The sequence below is a fragment of the Bubalus bubalis genome, chromosome 4 (genome assembly GCF_019923935.1).
Source record: "Bubalus bubalis isolate 160015118507 breed Murrah chromosome 4, NDDB_SH_1, whole genome shotgun sequence".
NCBI lineage: Eukaryota > Metazoa > Chordata > Mammalia > Artiodactyla > Bovidae > Bubalus > Bubalus bubalis.
Genome location: NC_059160.1, coordinates 55,800,703 through 55,821,802, shown reverse-complemented (window position 1 = coordinate 55,821,802; position 21,100 = coordinate 55,800,703). Strand labels below are relative to the sequence as shown.

At 40.6% G+C, this 21,100-nt stretch overlaps 1 protein-coding gene across 1 annotated transcript in view; it reads left to right on the top strand.

Moving 5' to 3' along the window:
- The window catches only part of SLC17A8 (solute carrier family 17 member 8), a 42,188-nt gene that overhangs the window by 3,790 nt on the left and 17,298 nt on the right, over positions 1 to 21,100 (top strand). Inside the window, exons 2-5 of the mRNA XM_006050112.4 lie at positions 4,803 to 5,055; positions 12,175 to 12,293; positions 14,102 to 14,216; positions 15,922 to 16,009. Coding sequence (XP_006050174.2) covers positions 4,803 to 5,055; positions 12,175 to 12,293; positions 14,102 to 14,216; positions 15,922 to 16,009 — 575 coding nt within the window. The remainder of the gene's footprint in view (positions 1 to 4,802; positions 5,056 to 12,174; positions 12,294 to 14,101; positions 14,217 to 15,921; positions 16,010 to 21,100) is intronic.

Sequence of the window (21,100 nt, the reverse complement as noted above, 5' to 3'; positions counted from 1 at the left end):
CTTAATTGGCGTATTCAAGTTATGATAACTATTTAGCTTTATATAAATACTTAGGAGTGTTCTTTTTCAACTTTAGCTGCTTTTTAAAATTTAATCACTTTTCTCAGTTCTAAGTGCTGGTTTTACTATGTTTGATTGAATGATCCACTTGAATATCCTTTTGTTTACCAGATTGGTTTGCTTTAGGGATATAACAAAATCAGTAATTTCCAAGTTGTGCAACTTCAGCCCCAAATTAAGCTATGTGTCTATTACTCTGAAGAGTTTTCTCAGAACTGGCTCACTGAACAATTAAAAAAAAAAAAAACCCTGCTATCAGTTCTAGATAGAGAGCACACTAAATACATGCTAGATGTTATCATTGTTGTCATAATTATAGAATGATTGGTTTTAGAATAAAGCCAAATTCATACCTCGTCTTTCAGTGATCCCTGGAGAGAAATTATTGGCAGAAGTAGGCATTAACTGACTGGAAATCTGAACTGATCCTCAACTCTGGTGATCTTTGAGCAGAGCTCCAGAATTAGGGCTCCTCCAGCAAAAACAGCTTTGCTGTTTTAACACTGGGTGTTAACCTCAAGTCTATAAGATAATTATATATATATATATATATATATATATATATATATATATATAATAGTTTGCCCAGAACCTAGTATGTAATGGATGTTTCCTCTCATGGTTGATTTTTACGTAAAACCAGTCGACAGGATCCAGTGTAAGAAAAAAGTCACAAAGAAATGTTTTCTGTTTTCTAAGGGGCAGGAACATTGGGAAGTTAAGAATCCCGACTTTCTAACTTAGCAATCAGTATAAATCATAGATGTCTAATAATGTTTACTACTGAGATCATCATCTGAATGGAATTTTCTGTATGCTTTTGAACTGTGGGGTCTTCCTCATGGTCAAGGGAGAGGTAAATGTATAGAGAAGTGTCTGGAGTCTACACATGGGGTTGATTACAGCCAGACACTGTCAGTCTTCCTGGAGAGCAGTCATTGATAAGAAGCAGCTGAGCAATTCATCAGCTAAAGGTACATTAATATTTTTGAAATGTAGGAAGAAAGATGATGTATTCACTTATCGTCCACTGTTGGAACAGATAGAAGGCATTGCATTTGGAAATTAATGTCCAGAAACTGATATACAGACTTTTTTCAGCTTAAATGATGAATGTTCTCTAATTGCTTATGTGTAGGCAATGGCACCCCACTCCAGTACTCTTGCCTGGAAAATCCCATGGATGGAGGAGCCTGGTAGGCTGCAGTCCATGGGGTCACTGAGGATCAGACACGACTGAGCGACTTCACTTTCACTTTTCACTTTCATGCATTGGAGAAGGAAATGGCAATGCACTCCAGTGTTCTTGCCTGGAGAATCCCAGGGACGGGAAGCCTGGTGGGCTTCCGTCTATGGGGTCACACAGAGTCGGACATGACTGAAGTGACGTAGCAGCAGCAGCAGCAGTAAATGATAGTAATAACACTATGTTCCAGGTACCATTAATTCTATTAACAACCCTATGAGGGAGGGCCAATTATAATCACAGTTTTACAGATGAGAAAACTGAGGCACAGAGAGGTTAAGTAATTTGCCCAAGGTGACACAGTTTGTAAGTGGCAGAGCTGGGTTTCAGACCAGACATTTTGTGCCCATCTTTCTTACTCATTACACTGTGCTACCACTCAAATCAACTGTCTGGTGGTAGACATTCATTTAATCTTAACCACAGCTCTATAAGATAAGTATTATATTCATTCATGCCAGAAATTCATGGATACCACTGGGGCTGCACATTATAAAGAGTCTTATGATCTGAATAACTCTTAGATATCAATATAAATGGCAGTAAATGGCATTTATGTTCATCCTAGCAGAGTGGACTCAGTAAGTGGTTATGAGGATTAATGTAATAAAAATAGCTGGCACATGTGTTAAGTTCTGTTCTAAATGATCTATTCTGTTGTTGTTTAGTGGCTAAGTTGTGTCCAATTCTCTGTGACCCCACAGACTGCAGCATACTAGGCTCCCCTGTCCATGGGATACTCCAGGCAATACTGGAATAGGTTGCCATGCCCTCCTCCAGGGGATCTTCCTGACCCATGAATCGAACCCATGTCTCTTACATCTCTTGCATTGGCAGGCGGGTTCTTTTACCACTAGAGCCACCTGGGAAGAAAGCTCAGAGAGGTTAACTAGGCCAAAGTCACACAGCTAAGTAAATGGAAGAGTACAAATTCAAACTAAGGGCGCTGATGCATAGATTGGATGGAGATTGGAGAAGAGATGCATCCAGGATGTCACCCAACTTTTTTTTCTGAGCAACCAAAGGAACAAAATTGTCATTACTTGGAATGCGAAAAGCTTCAGGAATTAACTTTTTTTTTTAGAGGGACTCAGTTTGGATATGTTAGGTTTGAGGTGCTGATCATGTGTCTACAAAGATGTCAAATAAATCTAGATATGAAAATTGAAATCTGTTAGCATATGCATGGTGTCTAAAGCCCAGAGATGAGTGAGGTCACCTAGAAAGTACAGACAGAAAACAAAAGCGATCTATAAACTGAGCTCTAGGCATCCCAGTGTTTACAGGTTGAGGAAGTAACAACTCAGCTTAAGAGACAAAACAGGAGTGTTCAGGGGATTAGAAGGACCACCAAGTGAGTGTGGTATCCATGAAGGAATCAAAGTCGTCAAGGAAGAAAGAATAATCAGTAGTGTCAAGTGCTGCTCACAGGTCAACTAGATGAGGACTAGAAAGAGCCTTTGGGTTGAACCATGTGGACTCATGGTTGACTCATTGGAAAAGACCCTGATGCTGGGAAATATTGAAGGCAGGAGGAGAAGGGGATGACAGAGGATGAGATGGTTGGATGGCATCACTGACTCCATGGACATGAGTTTGAGCAAGCTCCAGGAGTTGGTGATGGACAGGGAGGCCTGGCATGCTGCAGTCCATGGGGTTACAAAGAGTCAGACACGACTGAGCGACTGAACTGAACTGAACCATGTGGAGGGCATTGACAGCCCAAGAAGAGCAATTTTGGTGGACAGGTTTGGAGATATACCTGTTTGGAGTGTGTCCAAGAGAGAATGGGAGAAAGGGAAGTGAGACAGTGACTTCTGAGTTTTTCTATAAGAGGAAGGTGAGAAATAGGCAGGTAGCTGAAAGAGAAAGTGTTTTTATTTTAAATGTTGATGTGGGACAAATAAGGGCATATTTGTAGACAGTAGGAATGTTCTAGTAGAGAGGAGAAATAATTGATGAAATTTGTGGATAGGGATTTCCTTGAGTACATGAGAGGCAATGAGATCTAGTGCCCAGGGAAAGAGGTTGGCCTTAGCTGGAAGCTTGGAAGACAATCATAGAAGAAAACGTAGAACACATCAGCATACATGCAGGTAGGTTACAAAAGTGCATTGGGAGGTTGATGATGTTCTCTTCTGATTACTTCCATATTCTTGCATATTTATTAAGCTACCATTCTGACCTCACAAATTAAAATTGAAAGTTCCTTTCCTGTTTTATCACTGCACTTCACCTTGATTTCAAGAAAACCTACATCATCCAGCAATTACAACTGTGTATGTGTCTTTCTTCCTCTAAGAGCTGAAGGAGATCAGAAACCATGTCACTTTCTTTATTCTTCCGTAACACTCAGTATAGTGCCTGACACACAGTAGGCACTCAGTAAATATTTGATGAGCTGAATTAAATCCAGTACATGTGCTGTCTCTCAGCACAGTTCAGTGGCTCAGTCGTGTCCGACTTTTTGCAACCCCATGGACCGCAGCACGCCAGGCTTCCCTGTCCAGGCTCTCTCTATATGTGCTTTAACCTCATTTGCTTGAGTCATAAGAAGCTACTAAGATGATCTCTGCTATGAATTGGTGGGCAAATTATTTGTGCTTCTATGTAGTCTGTTAGACATTGTATTAGTTATTAATGAATATGATACTCTTGAAAACATATAAGCTTTGCTTATTTTTACAAAGACTTGGACCTTAATCAGCCATCTTCAGAAGGGTTATGGTACGTGTGATGATGCAAACAGCTCCTTTTATTATTGACAGATAGTGTTCAGTTTGCCCAATTACTTTTTTTTTTTTTAAAGAAGAGAGTAAATTCACTGCAATGGACTGCCAAAATCTGAATTTATGGGACTCAATGAGAAATCATGCCCTCTGTTTAAAAAGTGCCAGCAAATCACCATAGAACCACTTAAGAAAGAACAGATACACAACCAACTGGTTCGTGCTGTGATCAAAAATGTACCTCCTTACCTAGTATTGTATTAAGACTTAGAAAAAGAAGAAAAAAGAATCTGAAAATAAATTGATTTTTTACTGTATATCTTTTAGCAGGCTTCAAATGACATTAAAATTAAAGTCAAACATAATAGTCAGCTGGGTCATGTCATGTGGATGAAGTTTATAGATACTCTTTCAGCAGGATATTCAGTAAGGCATACTGTTGAGGATACAAACTCTGGACTTGAACTTGCATCCTACCTCAGAGGACTTGGTTTTTTGTCTATAAATGGACAAGATAACACTATCTACCTTGTGTAGCTGTTATGAGATTAAAATAAATTAATGTCTATAAGGGTGCAACACAATATCCAGAATATCAGTAAATTTTAACCAGTATAATTTATTTTAGTAATAATGATGATGATGTTAAAACATGCAGGATGCATCCTACTCTGAGTTTTCCTTTTTCTTTCTTGGTACACTTTTTCTTCTTCCCTAGTATACTTTGTAATCCTGGTCTTTCTTCCCTGTCCATTTGCCCGCTGTAGGAAAATTGATGGGACCAATGAGGAAGGAGGTAACATTGAGCTGAATGAAGAAGGGAGGCCCGTGCAGACGTCCAGGCGGAGGCCCCCACTCTGTGACTGCCACTGCTGTGGGGTCCCCAAGCGCTACATCATTGCTATCATGAGTGGGCTGGGGTTCTGCATTTCCTTTGGCATTCGGTGCAATCTTGGAGTTGCCATTGTGGAAATGGTCAATAACAGCACTGTATATGTTGATGGAAAACCGGAAATTCAGGTCAGTGTCTGCCTATGTCTATGTCAGTGTCTTTTAGCAACAGCTGTATTAATGTTTTAAATTCTTAAAGTAAAACACACAGGGGACTTCCTTGGTGGTCCAGTGGTTAAGACTCTGCACTTCCACTGCAGGAGATGAGGGTTTGATCCCTGGGTGGGGAGCTAAGATCCCCCACGCCACATGCTGCTGCTGCTGCTAAGTCGCTTCAGTCGTGTCCGACTCTGTGCGACCCCATAGAGGGCAGCCCACCAGGAGTGACTTAAATAAATAAGTAAATAAAATAAAACTTTAAAAAACACATAGGATCACAAAGGAAACCAATTATTTTAAATACAGATAACAAACTAAGAAATGAATTTGTGATATAGAAACATATGGGTTTCTTTATGAACACATCAGATGACAAAATCTAGCAATGGGTCTAATAATTTCTGTAATTTTGGTGTTTGAAGGGTGAACAATAATTTGAGATAATGACAACAGCCATCATGGGATAGAACATATTTACAATTTCTTCTAGTAATAGAATCACAAGTCCTGATAATATGACTGGGGTTTGTTGCCTACACTCACAATTATAGGAAATGCTGCTTTATTAGTTAGTAGCAATAAAGATGCTGATTTTTCCCCATTCAAGTTCATAGATCCACAGGATTCCATCCACAGACTCCAGTTAAGAATCCTGGTAAAAGGATAGAATGAGGTAAGCATCAAAAGAAGGAGGCAACAGGTAAAGTGGGGTTAGGTTGTGGAGAGCCCGGCAAGTCTAAGGGGAGTCAGGCGTGGGCTTTAAGCAGAGAAATGGTACCATCAGATCCATACTCCAGGATGATCACTGTCCAGCCAGTCATCTCCCAGTGGATCCAGTGGATCAGGACTGGAGTGAATAGAAGCAGAAGGCCCCATTCAAAGGCTCTTATAGTCATAAGCAAGCCTTTAGTGATGTCACTTAAACAGTACTGTTTTCATGAATCACTGAAAAGATGAAATCTGGTTTGTTTCTTAAATGATAAGCCTTGAGAAGTATTGAGATTATGGGAGAATAAAACAAAAATGTATGTCCAGTGGATACCCAATATATCTGTTTCATTGTGTTGAATGCACACACTGGAGTGACTCATGTGGAAATCCATCTGTTTGCAGAGAGACTTCTAGCACTGTGTACATGACCTTCCCAAAGTACTTACTACCCCTTCTCCCCAAGCCCTGGCAACCACAAGTTCGTTTTCTAAGTCTGTGAGTCTCTTTCTGTTTTGTAAGTAAGTTCATTTGTATCTTTTTTTTTAGATTCCATGTATAAAGGATATCAAATATTTCTCCTCTTTCTGGTCTGATTTATTTCACTCAGTATGACACTTGGTCCATCCCTGTTGCTGTGTGTAGCATTATTTCATTCTTTTTAATGGCTGAGTAATATTCCATCATGTATATGTAACACATCTTCTTCATCCATTTCTCTGTTGATGGACATTTAGGTTGCTTCCATGTCTTGGCTGGGGCTTCCGTGGTGGCTCAGATGGTAAAGAATCTGCCTGCAGTGCGGGAGACCTAGGTTAAATCCCTGGGTTGGGAAGGTCCCCTGCAGGAGGGCATGGTAATCCACTCCAGTATTCTTGCCTGGAGAATCCCCATTGACAAAGGAGTCTGGTGGGCTACAGTCCATGTGGTTGCAAAGGGTTGGACATGACTGAGTGACTAAGCGCAGACACACAGACACACACACACACACACACACATGCCTTGGCTATTGTGAACTGCTGCCAGGAACATGGGGGTGTATGTATCCTTTCAGATCATGTTTTTCTCCACACATATGCCCAGGAGTAGGATTGCAGGGTCATAAGGTAGCTCTATGTGTAGTTTGTTAAGGAACCTCCATATTGTTCTCCATAATGGCTGTACCAATTTACATTCCCACCAACAGTGCAGGAGGGTTCCTTTCTTGCAGAGAGACTTCTAATAGTTCTCCAGTCTCTACCCATGTTTGGGAAAGCATCTAGATCAGAGTTTCCCAAACTGGTGTCTGGACACCACTGTCCTGTAGGCTGTGCTTTGAAGAAGGTGTCATATGAACTAGGAACCTTTACTGTGCTGCGTCCTCTGAGAATCTCCAAGAGTGGGCCATGGTGTGCCTTATTTCCTGGGCTTAACTGCGGAATGCTTTCCTTCATGCTGTGTCTATCAGCATTACCTGGAACAGTTTCTGCCAAATACTGATTTCAGTTCATTAAAAATAAGTCTTTAGTTGGCCGGCAGATTCCCCCGCCCTTTTTCTTTTTTAACTAAGAGATTATTCTACCAGAAGAAAAGGGTACCATGGAGATTCTTCTAACCATTCTCTTTTTTTATGCCACAGTTGAATCTGTTTTTAAAAGGATATCCTGGTTGTTTATTTTGGGGGAGAGGGGCAGGGAGGGCAGTAGAAGTGTAAGAGGGATGTCATACATTTTGAAAATAAAGAATGATGGACATTAATGAGGTTTCAGATGGGTATCACATGCATTCTGGCAGCCTTTTGTGAGGAAAGGCAGCTAATTAAACTTGTCTGCTAAGGCCTGGATCAAAATTAGATGCTGGTTTGCATTTGTTTGTTGCATGAAAAGATAGGCCTAGGTCAACAGAATTTGCTTTGAGGCAAATGGAAAAGGCATTTTGATAAACTTAAGAAACAATGCTGTGTGTGCTCTCTAGTTTCTATGGTTTTGTCCTCTGGAGTCTTAGAGAAACTGATTAAGATCTAAAATACGCTTTACATCATTTTCTCTGGCCTCATAAGTAAGAGTTTAGTAGCATTTCAGAAGTTCTAATTTATAGCAGGCCATTTCTCACTTATCCAAACAGAACAAAGCTGAGATATCATCTGCGCATGTTCAACCCAATGACAAAGATTTCACTAATTGTATTAAGAAAGCCTCTCAATGGCTGGTAATTTTGTTTTGTTGACTTTATTGGAGAAAAACTAGATATTTTGCACTGAGATATTTTTAAATATTTATTTTCAATAGAGGGAGAAAAGTAAGTAGTATGGATAGGTGTGCGTGCTCAGTTGCTCAGTCGTGTCTGACTATTTGCAGCCCCATACACTGTATAGCCTGCCAGGCTCCTCTGTCCATGGAGTTTTCCAGGCATGAATATTGGAGTGCGTTCCATTTCCTACTCCAGGTATAAATAGGTAGGCCTTGCAAATAACTGGCATATATTCTGATAGTCGTATAAACAGTAGCTTCAGTTGATGTGTGAAACATAATCATTTTTTTTAGTTTAATAATTATGAGTTTTAAGACATGTGAATCATATAGAACAGTGTCTGGCACATGGTAAGCAATAAATGACTGAAGTTTGAGAAACTTGGAGATTAGTTCTCATTACCCTCAGGGAAAACCCAAACTCCTTCTCATGAATCATGAGCCCTGTAGGGTTAAGAAGAATCGGGCTTTGGAATCTTCCAGACCTGATTTCACACTTGACTCTGTTGTTTATTAGCTCTGGGACCTTGAGCAAGTTGCCCTTCTGTCCTGGTTAGGGATTGCTGGTTGCAAAGAACAGAAATGGGAAACCAGCTCAAGTTAAAAAGGAAATGACTATAGGGCTATAGGGGATCTCAGGAAAGTGAAGGGTGGAAAGCTATCTGCTGTGTATGCTTGTGCAGTCTGTGCCCCAGAAGGAGCCAGCCTGAGGAGGGACTGAGATCCAGGCTGTACTGCACTGTGGGGCGGAGAAGGAGTCAGGAGGGGCAGAGTGGAGCCGGACCTCATGGGAACTAGGAAATCCTCAGCTTACTCTCCAACTTGCTGGCCTTTCAGGGTCTTGCATCTGCTTCTCTCTGAGTTGGCTCCATTCTCCCAGGTCTCTCCATAGACTGTTTTTTTGTTTTTTCTTTTCCGTGGTATCTCACTGCTCTCCAAAGCCAAAGTTCCTCAAGCCGTTGCCTTGCTGGGGAGCTGACTTACCTGGCCCTGACTCCGATGCAGCTTGTTTCAAGTGTGCAGTATTGTCTAACTAGAATCTCCGGGTTCAGATTAGAGAGAGAGAAAGAGAAAGAAGAGAGACAGACAGACAGGTAGGCTGAGTCCAGCCTATACGTTGGCTCCCTCTATTCAGATGTCCATCCACAGTCACGGGGGAGAGGCCCCTGGCACTGAGGGGAGGAGGAGAATCCTCTCAGAAGGAAATGTGAGCAGGGAGGTAGAAACTGGCATTTCTAGAAATTCTTTATTAAGTCTCATTGCTGTATTGTGAAATGGGAATAAAAGGCCTGATTGCAGATCAAATGAGATAATCTGGTACCAATGTATTAAACACCTCTATTACTTTCCTAAGGCTGCTGTAACAAATGACCATGAACATGTGGCTTAAAAACAGTGGGAATTTAGTCTCTCATAGTCAGGGAGGCCAGAAATCAACTCGACTTTGGAGGGAGCCACACTTCCTCCAAAGGCTCCAGGGGAGAATCCATCTTTGCCTTTTCCAGCTTTGGCGGCTCCAAGCGTTCCTTGGCTTGTACCAGCATCACTCTAGTCTCTGCCTCCATCTTCACATGGCCTTCTTTCCTCTTATGTCTCAAGTCTCCCCCTGCCTTTCTCTTACAAGGACACTTGTCATCAGATTTAGGGCCCAGTTAGATAATCCAGAAAAACTCACCTTGAGATCCTTGACTTTATCACATCAGCAAAACCCTTTTCTCAAATAAAACAGCCTGTATAGATTCTGGGGGTTTTGTGCATGTATCTTTGGGGACCATTTTCTCAGCCTAATACCGTCTCTGACATAGCACCTGGCTTATTATAAGAATTCATACATAGGACCATTATGATTCTCATGGACTCAATGATAGTGAAAGTCAGTTCTTGGCAGGCACAAGTACTTTTCTTCAGGTAACTTTGTCCAACTGGAAAGAAGCACCATTCTGTCAGAGGGAAAGACATGAGCAGGGGATGATGTGATTGACAGTTAGTTGTTGAATGAAGTGGATCCCTCTGTCTTGGATCTTTGGTTTCTTGGGAGCATTCTGTGACTCAAGGCAAGGAAGTCTAGTCTCTACTTCTTAGTGAGAAAGTCAAGTCTCCAGAGCAATGGAAAGAATATAGTCTTTTGGTAAGAGGTCTTGGTCTTGGCTTTCTTTACAACTGGTTCTATGACTTGGGGCAAGTAAATTAATCTCAATTTCCTCTTCTATAGAAAATGACGTAATTAACTCTAGGTATTGTAAAGAGGAAATACATGGAAAGTGACTTAAAATCATGTCCTTCGGCTCAGTGCTTCCATCTCTTTTTGAGTAAAAGTCAAAGTCCTTATGGTGACTTAGAAGGCCCTTCATCACTTGAATCTCTCCTATTTTAATGCCTGTTATTCTCTTCCTCATCCATCACCCTCCAACTCCTCTGACATCTGGCTGTTCCTCTAACACACAAGACACATCCTTATCTCAGGGCCTTTGCACTTGCTATTTCTTTGTCTAGAAAGCAATTTATTCTGATAAGGAAAAGCCTCACTTGCTCCCTTTCTTCCTTTAGGAGTTCACTCAGAAATAATTTCTTCAGGGAAAGCTTCCCTGACCACTCTGTGTAAAATATCTCCCTACATCACTCCTACCCAACATTTCCTGTCTCCTTCTCTGTTCATATTTCTTTCTTCCTCACTGATTACCATCTAACACAGTAAACACCTGTATATACTCCCTGCCATCCCCACTGACATCTTGTGAAAACAGCAATTACTGTTGTTGTTCACTGCTACGTGCCCAGTGTCTAGTACAATGTGTGGCACTTAGTAGCATAAAATAAAAATTTGGTGAACTGATTTGAATGAATGATGGTTAGGTTCATTTTACTCTTGAGTTTCAACTTCCTAGTCTGCAAAATGGGAACTACAGTGCAGAGCATATGCCAATATTACCTGCACTGTGATCTCCTAGAAGGCAAAGGCAACACTTGAGTTTGTATTTATACTATCACCTGACCTGGCACACAGGAAGCACACAGTGCATATTGAATAAATGAGCAAATAAGTACATAACAATTTGTGATAGGAAAACAAAATGTGATGAAAATTCATAAAAGGTACTATGTTGATAATTAAGAACTCTTACTCCATAATAGGAACATCTTGGATTTTGATACCAATGCTTTACAAAGCCATTCATTAATTTGGCAAATATTTACTTGCATCTTCTATGTTGTAGACACTTGTTTTAGGTACAGAGGTTATAAAGTCAAAAGGACACAGCTGCCACCTTAGTCACCTGCCACCTCATGTGGGAAATGGACATGTGACAGGCTAGTTTGAGAACAGGGGTGGCGTGCCATGACTGCAAGAACAGAGGTCTGTGGACCAACGCCTAGGAAAAATGATTACTTCAATTCAGGGAGGCTGAGGAGCTTCCTCAGAGGAGGGAGATTTGTAAGAAATCTGAAAAGCGTGAGTTACTTTGCTGGAAAAGAAAGCGAGGAAAGCGTCAGTGGTCTGAGAGCTGTGTAAGGGCGTTTTGTTGCCATTGTCATCATCAGAGCGAAAACAACAGCTGCTAACATTTACTGAATCTACACTGTGCTCCAGGCATTATCCTAATGTGTTAAATGCAAAAATCTCTAAGCAGAGGAATAACCTACTAGAAATATTCATGGCATTTATCCCCAGACATCCTATGGGTAGGTAGGTTTTATTATCTTCATAAAGAAAAGAGAGGCATGACTGTCATTCCCTTAGTGTCTGACTAAACTGGTACCTAAATAACCCAGTAAACCTAGAATTTACCTTTTGTTTTCTTTACAAGTTGTTTTATTTTCTTCTTAGCCTTCATCATTTTTTTTTAACTTGTTCATAGTCTCTCCTTTCTCTCACCAGAAGTTGAGCTCAATGACAACAAGGACTTTGCTGTGTCCCTGCTGTCGTTGAGGCCCCCCATCAATATTTGCTGAATATCCCTTCACTGTTCACCTGAAACAATCACAGCATTGTTAATCTGCTGTACCCCAACACAAATTAAAAAATTAAAAAATATTTGCTGAATTTAAAGGAGGGAAAGAAAGACTTTGTAGGGTTATTATATAAGATCATCAGTGAATGATGACAGGCGAGTGTTTTCTTACAAACCAAGTGTATCTGATTTGTCATTTCCAGACAGCACAATTTAACTGGGATCCAGAGACGGTGGGCCTTATCCATGGATCTTTTTTCTGGGGTTATATTGTGACACAAATTCCAGGTGGTTTCATTTCAAATAAATTTGCTGCGAACAGGTAAGATAAATTGGCTTAACATGAGTGCTACACAGATCATAATGTGGCTTTGTATGCTTTTATCAATTCTGCACAACTGGCTCTCAATTTAGGGGTGCAGAATGAAAGATAGAAGTCATTCCTAAAGATATGATTCACAGACATTGATCTTATATGATCCTGTTACTAAGAATCTTTTTGTTTACTTTTTTGTTTAATCTATCTCACAATTCTTTAACTGATTATGTAGTTGAAAAAAAAATCAACTGCATCTGAGTCTGGAGAAACAGTTTCTGGACCCTAAGTAACTCACTTGGTAACCTCTACCGAGTTCCTCTTTTTCCCTGGACCTCCATTTCCTCATCTGTGAGATGAAACATGGATTAGATTGTGTCTGAGTTCCCTTTGACCAATGACATTCTGTGATGCTGTTTACTATGTTGATATTATCCTGTACTATACTGGTTTTGTCATGTGAGTAGGAGGGGCTTGTCTCTAGACTGTAAGATGTCTTTCATACCCTTGGGATTCTATAGGAGGTGTTTGAGCAAATAAAAGTAGGTCCAAGAAAAAATGAGCTGCCTCAAGGAGTAGTAGTTCTCTGTTACTAAAAGTATTTAAGCAAAAGTTGATGGCCACTTGGGAGATATGTAATATGTATATGTACTAGAAAAGGAGTGTACTAGGAGAGTACTAATTATTTCCAGGTCATTTCTAATTATAATTGACTTAACATATATGTATTTTGTGAAGTGTATATTTTATGAAGCAGTATTTTTCAAACTCTAAAACAGAACTTATTAGATGGTAATAAAATCAATAGTGATTTACCAATATCTATTTTTCTAAAAAGAGAGAAATAGAAGGAAAGATAACGAAATAGAATAGAAAATATCTTAGCCCATTGCACATTTTAGAATCGTGTTATGGAAATTGTTTTGGTTACATCTGTGTGTATTAGAGTGTGTTGGGTTGCATTATAAAATTTATTTTGTTTTATGGATCAAGGAAAAAAAGTCTGAAAGTCATATCCATATGTAAAGTCATTTCTATGAGCATGACTCAAATTTTACTTATGTTCTTATCTAATTTGTGTCCTTTATTTATTGTCACTTGCCTGTTGTATGCTTCTTAAAAAGTGATAAAATCCTGGTTCCTATGGTCTTTGAAGTCACTATTCATACTCTGCCCTAAAAAGCAATAACATATAATAAGATTTCCCAGAATATAAAAGATCCGAAGCATCATTAGCATGTGTGAGAAAGAAATAAAATGATGCTTGCTCTCTTTTCCTGGGACACTCCTGTCCAGGCAAAGAAGAGACACACAGTACTTGGCAGAAAGCTGGAGGCTGAGACAGGTACCCGGCCTGTCCTGTGCTTGGCTGGTCCCAGGACACAGCATGCTTCTCAGATTGTTGGTATCCCCATCTGCTAACATGAGGGCAGAACTGGGAAGCAGGAGATACAACCCAAATGTGCAGAAGTCATGAGGTAGTAGTCAGAATGGATCATTCGGGTAGAATCTAGAAGAATGGTGGGTCTCCAGTAAGTTTACCTCATGCAGGTAAGTCTCCAGCTTCTGGATCTTATCTAGGCAGAACACCCCTGTACTGCCCCAAACCTTCCCATTATTGGCCCAAGGACTGGAGCTGGGGAATCAAAGCAACCTGACAGTCTAGCATGGCACACACCAGACCCTAACATGTCTATTTCTCTATTAATTTATACAGTGATCTTCCATGAACTGGTAGATTTGTTCCTGATGTTTAACTTATGTGCCACATCCATGGTGGGCCTGCCCAGTAACACAGTGTTTTGGTCTCTCAGGGTCTTTGGGGCTGCCATCTTCTTAACATCAACCTTGAACATGTTCATTCCATCTGCAGCCAGAGCGCATTACGGCTGTGTCATGTGTGTCAGGATTTTGCAAGGTTTAGTGGAGGTAAGAGACCCTTTTCTCAACAAATTTTGATATTGTTGGAGACAACATGAGTTTTTAGAAATTTTAATTTTTGAAGAAAACCTCCTTTATCAGTTTTCCTATCTCCCACCTTGTCTGGCTATCTGAACTTTCTGTTATATGATTATAATTATGAATACTTTAATTAAAATTCCATGTGTGATTCCAAATTTATACACAATGAAGGATCATTGCACAGAGTGCAGAATTTCAGATGAGCCAGGAGTGATCTTAGAGGTAATTTAATCCAACCACTTCTGCTTAATAAATTTTGAAACTGAAGCCCAAGGCCTTCAGTTCACATAACCAAGGCTCTTTCTACTAAAACAATTTAAATGGATTTATTAATAAATCTGTACATTTCCAGGGGTGTAGTCTTACACAGAGATTTAACTTGATGAAGTGGGTAGCATAATATAGAACCAGAAGGTAAATATTTTGTACTCTGCTGGCCATACTGTGGTCTGTTGCAACTTCTCAACTCTGCCATTGTTTACAAAAGCAGCCAGAGATATATAAATGTGTAGGCATGGCTACTTTCCAGTGAAACTTTTTGGACACTGATATTTTTTTTATTTCATATGATTTTTACATGCCAAGAAATGTAATTCTTTAAAAAAATTTTTCCTGGTCACTTAAAAATTTAAAAACCATTCTTTGCTTGAGGGCTGGACAAAAACAGATGGTGGGCCACATCAGGCCATAATCCGCTACCACCTGATGTAGAGAAATGTTTCCCAAACTCAGTCATTCACCTCTAACCATTGCCACTTTTGTCATATTCACACTATGATTCATATAGTTACTTGCTTATAGTTTTCCCCTGGTCAATTTACTTAAAAACAAAACAAAATAAAAGAACCTCGTCATAAGCAACAATATTTTTGATATCATGGGTTTAATGTGCTAGTTATATTTTTCTAAAGCATATTAGAATATATATGTAACAATGATAATAAAAATGTAGGTTGTTTTAGTACTTTAAATCCAATTCTTATCCCATTGGAGGGACATATACCACACTTTGGAAAATACTAACACAGTAGAAAGAATATGATATTAGCAGCCCTGAAGACTAGAATCTAGTCACTTAATGGCCGTCAGCCTCAGGTTCTATATCTTTAAATGAGAGGATGGATCAGCTGATTGTGGAAATCCATTTCCACACTGATATTAAATAATAAGAAATATGAAGACCCGCTTCCCTATTCCCCACCTTGCTTACCTTTGAACTAGTATTTGAACTTTAGCATCTCTGCTGTGAGTCAATGGAGAAGGCAATGGCACCCCACTCCAGTACTCTTGCCTGGAAAATCCCATGGGTGGAGGAGCCTGGTGGGCTGCAGTCCATGGGGTCGCAAAGAGTCAGACACAACTGAACGACTTCACTTTCACTTTTCACTTTCATGCATTGGAGAAGGAAATGGCAACCCACTCCAGTGTTCTTGCCTGGAGAATCCCAGGGACGGGGGAGCCTGGTGGGCTGCCGTCTATAGGGTCGCACAGAGTCGGACACAACTGAAGTGACTTAGCAGCAGCAGCTGTGAGTCAAAATAGCTGACACATGTTATTTAGTTTCTGTAAGTTGGGCTTTTATATTGTAGTGTCAAAGAGGCAAAGTCCAAGTTTTAAACATAAAACGAAACTGGAGTCCAATCAAATCATCCATTTTCATCTGTTTTGCCAGGGTGTGACATACCCAGCATGTCACGGGATGTGGAGTAAGTGGGCACCACCTTTGGAGAGAAGCAGACTGGCTACAACCTCCTTTTGTGGTGAGTGTATTAGAATAATAGCAAGTTTCATATAGGAATGCTTTTGGCTTTAGATGAAGACCTTGCTAAATAAAATTAATTTTTCCACGTAACAGAAGTCCAAAGGTGAATGGTTGGTTGCTAGTGTTGATTCTGCTGGCCTGTAATCTATCCAGGCCCTGTGCATGTTCTGACTTTCTACTCCACTGTCCTTAGAGTGATAACTTTTTGCATTCATGCATATTCCTCATGTCACAAAATGGCTACCACAATTCCAGGCATTAAGTCCATATTAAAGGCAGAAAGAAGAGGGGATGGGTGTCCTAACCACCTCTATTCTTTTCCATCAGGAAAGAAAAAGCTTTCCCAATTCCCCTAGCAGGCTTCCAGTTTTATTTGCTTGGTCCTAACTGTGTCATATGGAGAAGGCAATGGCAAGCCACTCCAGTACTCTTGCCTAGAAAATCCCATGGATGGAGGAGCCTGGTAGGCTGCAGTCCATGGGGTCGCTACAAGTCGGACGCGACTGAGAGACTTCACTTTCACTTTTCACTTTCACACAATGGAGAAGGCAATGGCAACCCACTCCAGTGTTCTTGCCTGGAGAATCCCAGAGACGGCAGAGCCTGGTGGGCTGCTGTCTATGGGGTCGCACAGAGTCGGACACGACTGAAGCAACTTAGCAGCAGCAGCAGCAACTGTGTCATAGGCTTTACTAACTGCAGAGAAAGCTGGGAAAGCCAGTGCCTAGCTTTTCTAACGTCTTTAATAGAGAAAAGTAAGAAAATAGTCATTGGAAATTGTTGTAGGATTAGCCAACAAATATTTCCCAAAGTTGAAAGTAGAAGATATAGAATAGTCAAGGCCCCAGTCCTTTTCTTTTTACAAATGGAGAAATTAAAACTAAAATTTAAAATTTCATTTCATTGAACTAAAACAGAAGTCCAGTGACTTGCTCAAGATCACATAGCTACCAAAGAATGGAGCAGTAGCTAGAACACTGGATTCTTGATTCAAAGCTTTCCTCACCACACACTACATTGTTCACATTGTCATCAGTTCAGTTCAGTTCAGTTGCTCAGTCATGTCCGACTCTTTGCAACCCCATAGACTGCAGCACACCAGGCTTCCCTGTCCGTGTCCTCCTATCACCAACATCCAGAGCCTATTCAAACTCATGTCCATCACATCAGTGATGCCATCCAACCATCTCATCCTCTGACGTCCCCTTCTCCTCCTTCCCTCAATCTTTCCCAGCATTAGGGTCTTTTCTAATGAGTCAGCTCTTCCCATCAGGTGGCCAAAGTATTGGAGTTTCAGCTTCAGCATCAGTCCTTCCAATGAACACCCAGGACTGATCTCCTTTAGGATGGACTGGTTGGATCTCCTTGTAGTCCAAGGGACTCTCAAGAGTCTTCTCCAACACCACAGTTCAAAAGCATCAATATTTTGGCACTCAGCTTTCCTTATAGTCCAGCTCTCACATCCATACATGACTACTGGAAAAACCGTAGCTTTGACTAGACAGACCTTTGTTGATAAAGTAATGTCTCTGCCTTTTAATATGCTGTCTAGGTTGGTCATAGCTTTTCTTCCAAGGAGCAAGTGTCTTTTAATTTCATGGCTGCAGTCACCATCTGCAGTGATTTGTCATAGAGACCATTTAATCAACTTTTGCTATTATCTTCCAGAAAAAAAAAAAGAAGAGGACATCATCCATTTTACCCAAAAGCAAATTAATAGCCCTTAAGTACTAATGTGACTTTAACTCCTAGGTGTCCAAATTTCACCTTGCTAAGGTTGCCTCATTTGAAGTCATGCCTTTGGGACTGGCCCCTCTATGAATCTCTGAGAATAATCAGTGTTCAGAAGACTCTACTAGGTACCCATCAATATTTGAACAAGAACAGCATATGCTGCCACCAATATTTGCAAATATTTTTTTAATGGGGGAAGAGGCCCAAGAAGACAAAAGTGACTTAGGCCACAAAAGTTAACAATGGGCCCACACAGAATTAGGATCAGAATTTAAGTCTGCTTAGTTTTTCAAGCTAGCATATCTTTCCTAACACAAGCTAACCTGTACATTTTAGCTAAGGAGGAAGCTTTACTTCTCTGAATATATTTATTTATTTTTCCCTCTCCTTCTTTGGGGCTTCCCTGATAGCTCAGACATTAAAGAATCTGCCTGCAATGCAGGGACCTGGGTTTGATCCCTGGGTTGGGAAAATCCCCTGGAGAAGGAAATGGCAACCAACTCTGGTATTCTTGCCTGGAAAATTCCATGGACAGAGAAGCATGGTGGGCTAGAGTTCATGGAGTCACAAAGAGTTGAACACAGCTAAGTGACTAACACTTTCACTTTCTCTTCTATAGCTGCACGAGTAGTAATAGTGCCAGCAGCAGCAGCAGCAGTAACAGCAATAGTAGTAATAAAGGATCCCAGGGAATTTGGTGTGAAACATTCACCCACGTGCCTATTTTGTGTCTCATTTGGAAATGCACGCACAGCTGAGATGCCTTTACATCTTTAGTCTTCCCCATCCTTAGGAACCATTTTTGTCCTCTTGCTTGCAGTTCAAGATCAACTCCACCTCCCCTACTGATCTTATACCAACTCTAGAAGAATGTAAGATTCTGCCACAGCTGACCTTGACCTGTTTTCTTCAGATGATTTACTTATAAGGCCTTTTATCTTGATTTGCCAGCAAACAAGAACAACTAGCAGCCACTCCCCATTCTTAGTGTTTTTATAGCCCTAAAATGGCTAATTTAAGAAATGATTTGATGCTCAAGGAAAGTTACCTGATCAAGGTCACAGGCTTTATTGCATTTCTCAGCTAAGGTGTGGCCTTGGTTTCAAAGAAGAGCACAGCAAAAATGTCATTAGAAGTAAACCCAGGCTTGGAGATAAATGGTTCTTATACTTAAAAAGTGTTGCAGTTGGAAGAGTCTTTAGAAAACATCTAGTCACATTCATTGTTTTATTTTTTAATTAATTTTTAAAGAAATAAAACTGGCTTTATTCAAAGACATAGCTTTTCAGTTTTGTTTTCCCCTAGTTTTATTGAGATGGAAGAGACATAGAGCACTGTTTACATTTCAGGTGTTCAATGTAATGATTTGACTTACATACATCATGAAATATTTGTCACAATAGGTTTAGTGAATGTCATCATCTCACACAGATACAACATCAAAGAAATAGGCAAAAAATCGTTTTTCCTTGTGATGAGAACTCTTAGGCTTTACTGTCTTACCAACTTTCATTTACAACATACATCAGGGTTAGTTATCTTTATTATGTTGTGTGATACACCCCTAGTACTTACTTATACCTGGCAATTTGTACTTTTTTATTGCCTTCATATGATTTCCCCCTCTACCCACCCCTGCCTCTGATAGCCACAAATCTGAATTCTTTTTCTAACTCCATTGTTTTATAGTAGAGGAGACTGATGTTCAGGGAGGGGGGAAAAGATATAAATTCTCATAGAAAGTGAGGACAGAACTGGGGACTCTCTCATCCCCAGTTCAGCTACTCCTCTCTGTCTATGCCATTCAATAAGCACCCTCCTCTTCCTCTGTGGTGACCACACAGAAGGATCAAGGTGCAGTTAGGGTAATATGGGTGGAGAGTGCTATTGGGGTATGCTCAGGGCCTATGGATGTGATAGGAGATCACATTCAACCACATTTGGAAGGATGAGGAAGAGTTATCTAAAAGACAGGAAAGGACAATTTCAAGCTGTAAAATTTCCTCAGTGGAAGAATGCTTCTTACTATGAGGAATTATTGGCTATTGTTGAATGGAAGAAGCAGGACTGAATTATTAAACAGTTAAGGTTAAAGGCTTTGGATTCCTGCAGACCTAGATTCTGGTTGCTTACACCAATATGACCTCAGGAAATTTACCTCCCATCTCAAGCATTCTTGTAAAATGAGGATGACACTAGTAGCAATGTTACCAGATTGAAAAAAAGGTTAAGTAAAATCAGGGGTCCAGAGTACTCGGCACAATACTAGAAATCACACAGCACTCGATGCATCTTATAGTCAGTTCAGTTCAGTCACTCAGTCGTGTCCGACTCTTTGCAACCCCATGAACCACAGCATACCAGGCCTCTCTGTCCATCACCAACTCCTGGAGTCCACCCAAACCCATGTCCATCGAGTCAGTGATGCCATCCAGCCTCTCATCCTCTGTTGTCTGCTTCTCCTCCTGCCCTCAATCCTTCCCAGCATCAGGGTCTTTTCCAATGAGTCTGCTCTTCCCATCAGGTGGCCAAAGTATTGGAGTTTCAGCTTCAGCATCAGTCCTTCCAATGAACACCCAGGACTGATCTCCTTTAGGATGGACTGGTTGGATCTCCTTGCAGTCCAGGGGACTCTCAAGAGTCTTCTCCAACACCACAGTTCAAAAGCATCAATTCTTTGGCGCTCAGCTTTCTTTATAGTCCAACTCTCACATCCATACATGACCACTGGAAAAACCATAGCCTTGACTAGATGGACCTTCATTGGCAAAGTAATGTCTCTGCTTTTTAATATTCTATCTACGTTGGTCATAACTTTCCTTCCAAGGAGTAGGCGTCTTTTAATTTCATGGCTGCAATCAGCATCTGCAGTGATTTTGGAGCCCAGAAAAATAAAGTCAGCCACTGTTTCCCCTATTTCCCCATCTATTTCCCATGAAGTGATGGGACCAGATGCCATGATCTTAATTTTCTGAATGTTGAGCTTTAAGCCAACTTTTTCACTCTCCTCTTTCACTTTCATCAAGGCTCTTTAGTTCTTCCTCACGTTCTGCCGTAAGGGTGGTGTCATCTGCATATCTGAGGTTATTGATATTTCTCCCAGCAATCTTGATTCCAGCTTGTGCTTCCTCCAGCCCAGCATTTCTCATGATATACTCTGCATATAAGTTCAATAGATGGTTATCCCCGACCCTCCCCATTTGCATCATCTAAACTGGAGCTCCCACCTCCCACTCCCAGGGTATTTGCTCCAGGAAAGGAGACCACCTTCTCCACACGCACAGAGGAATCAGATCTGTAGCTCTTCTTTATAGATGATATGTCCTGGAACATTTGCCTTATCAGTCTAAGGAAG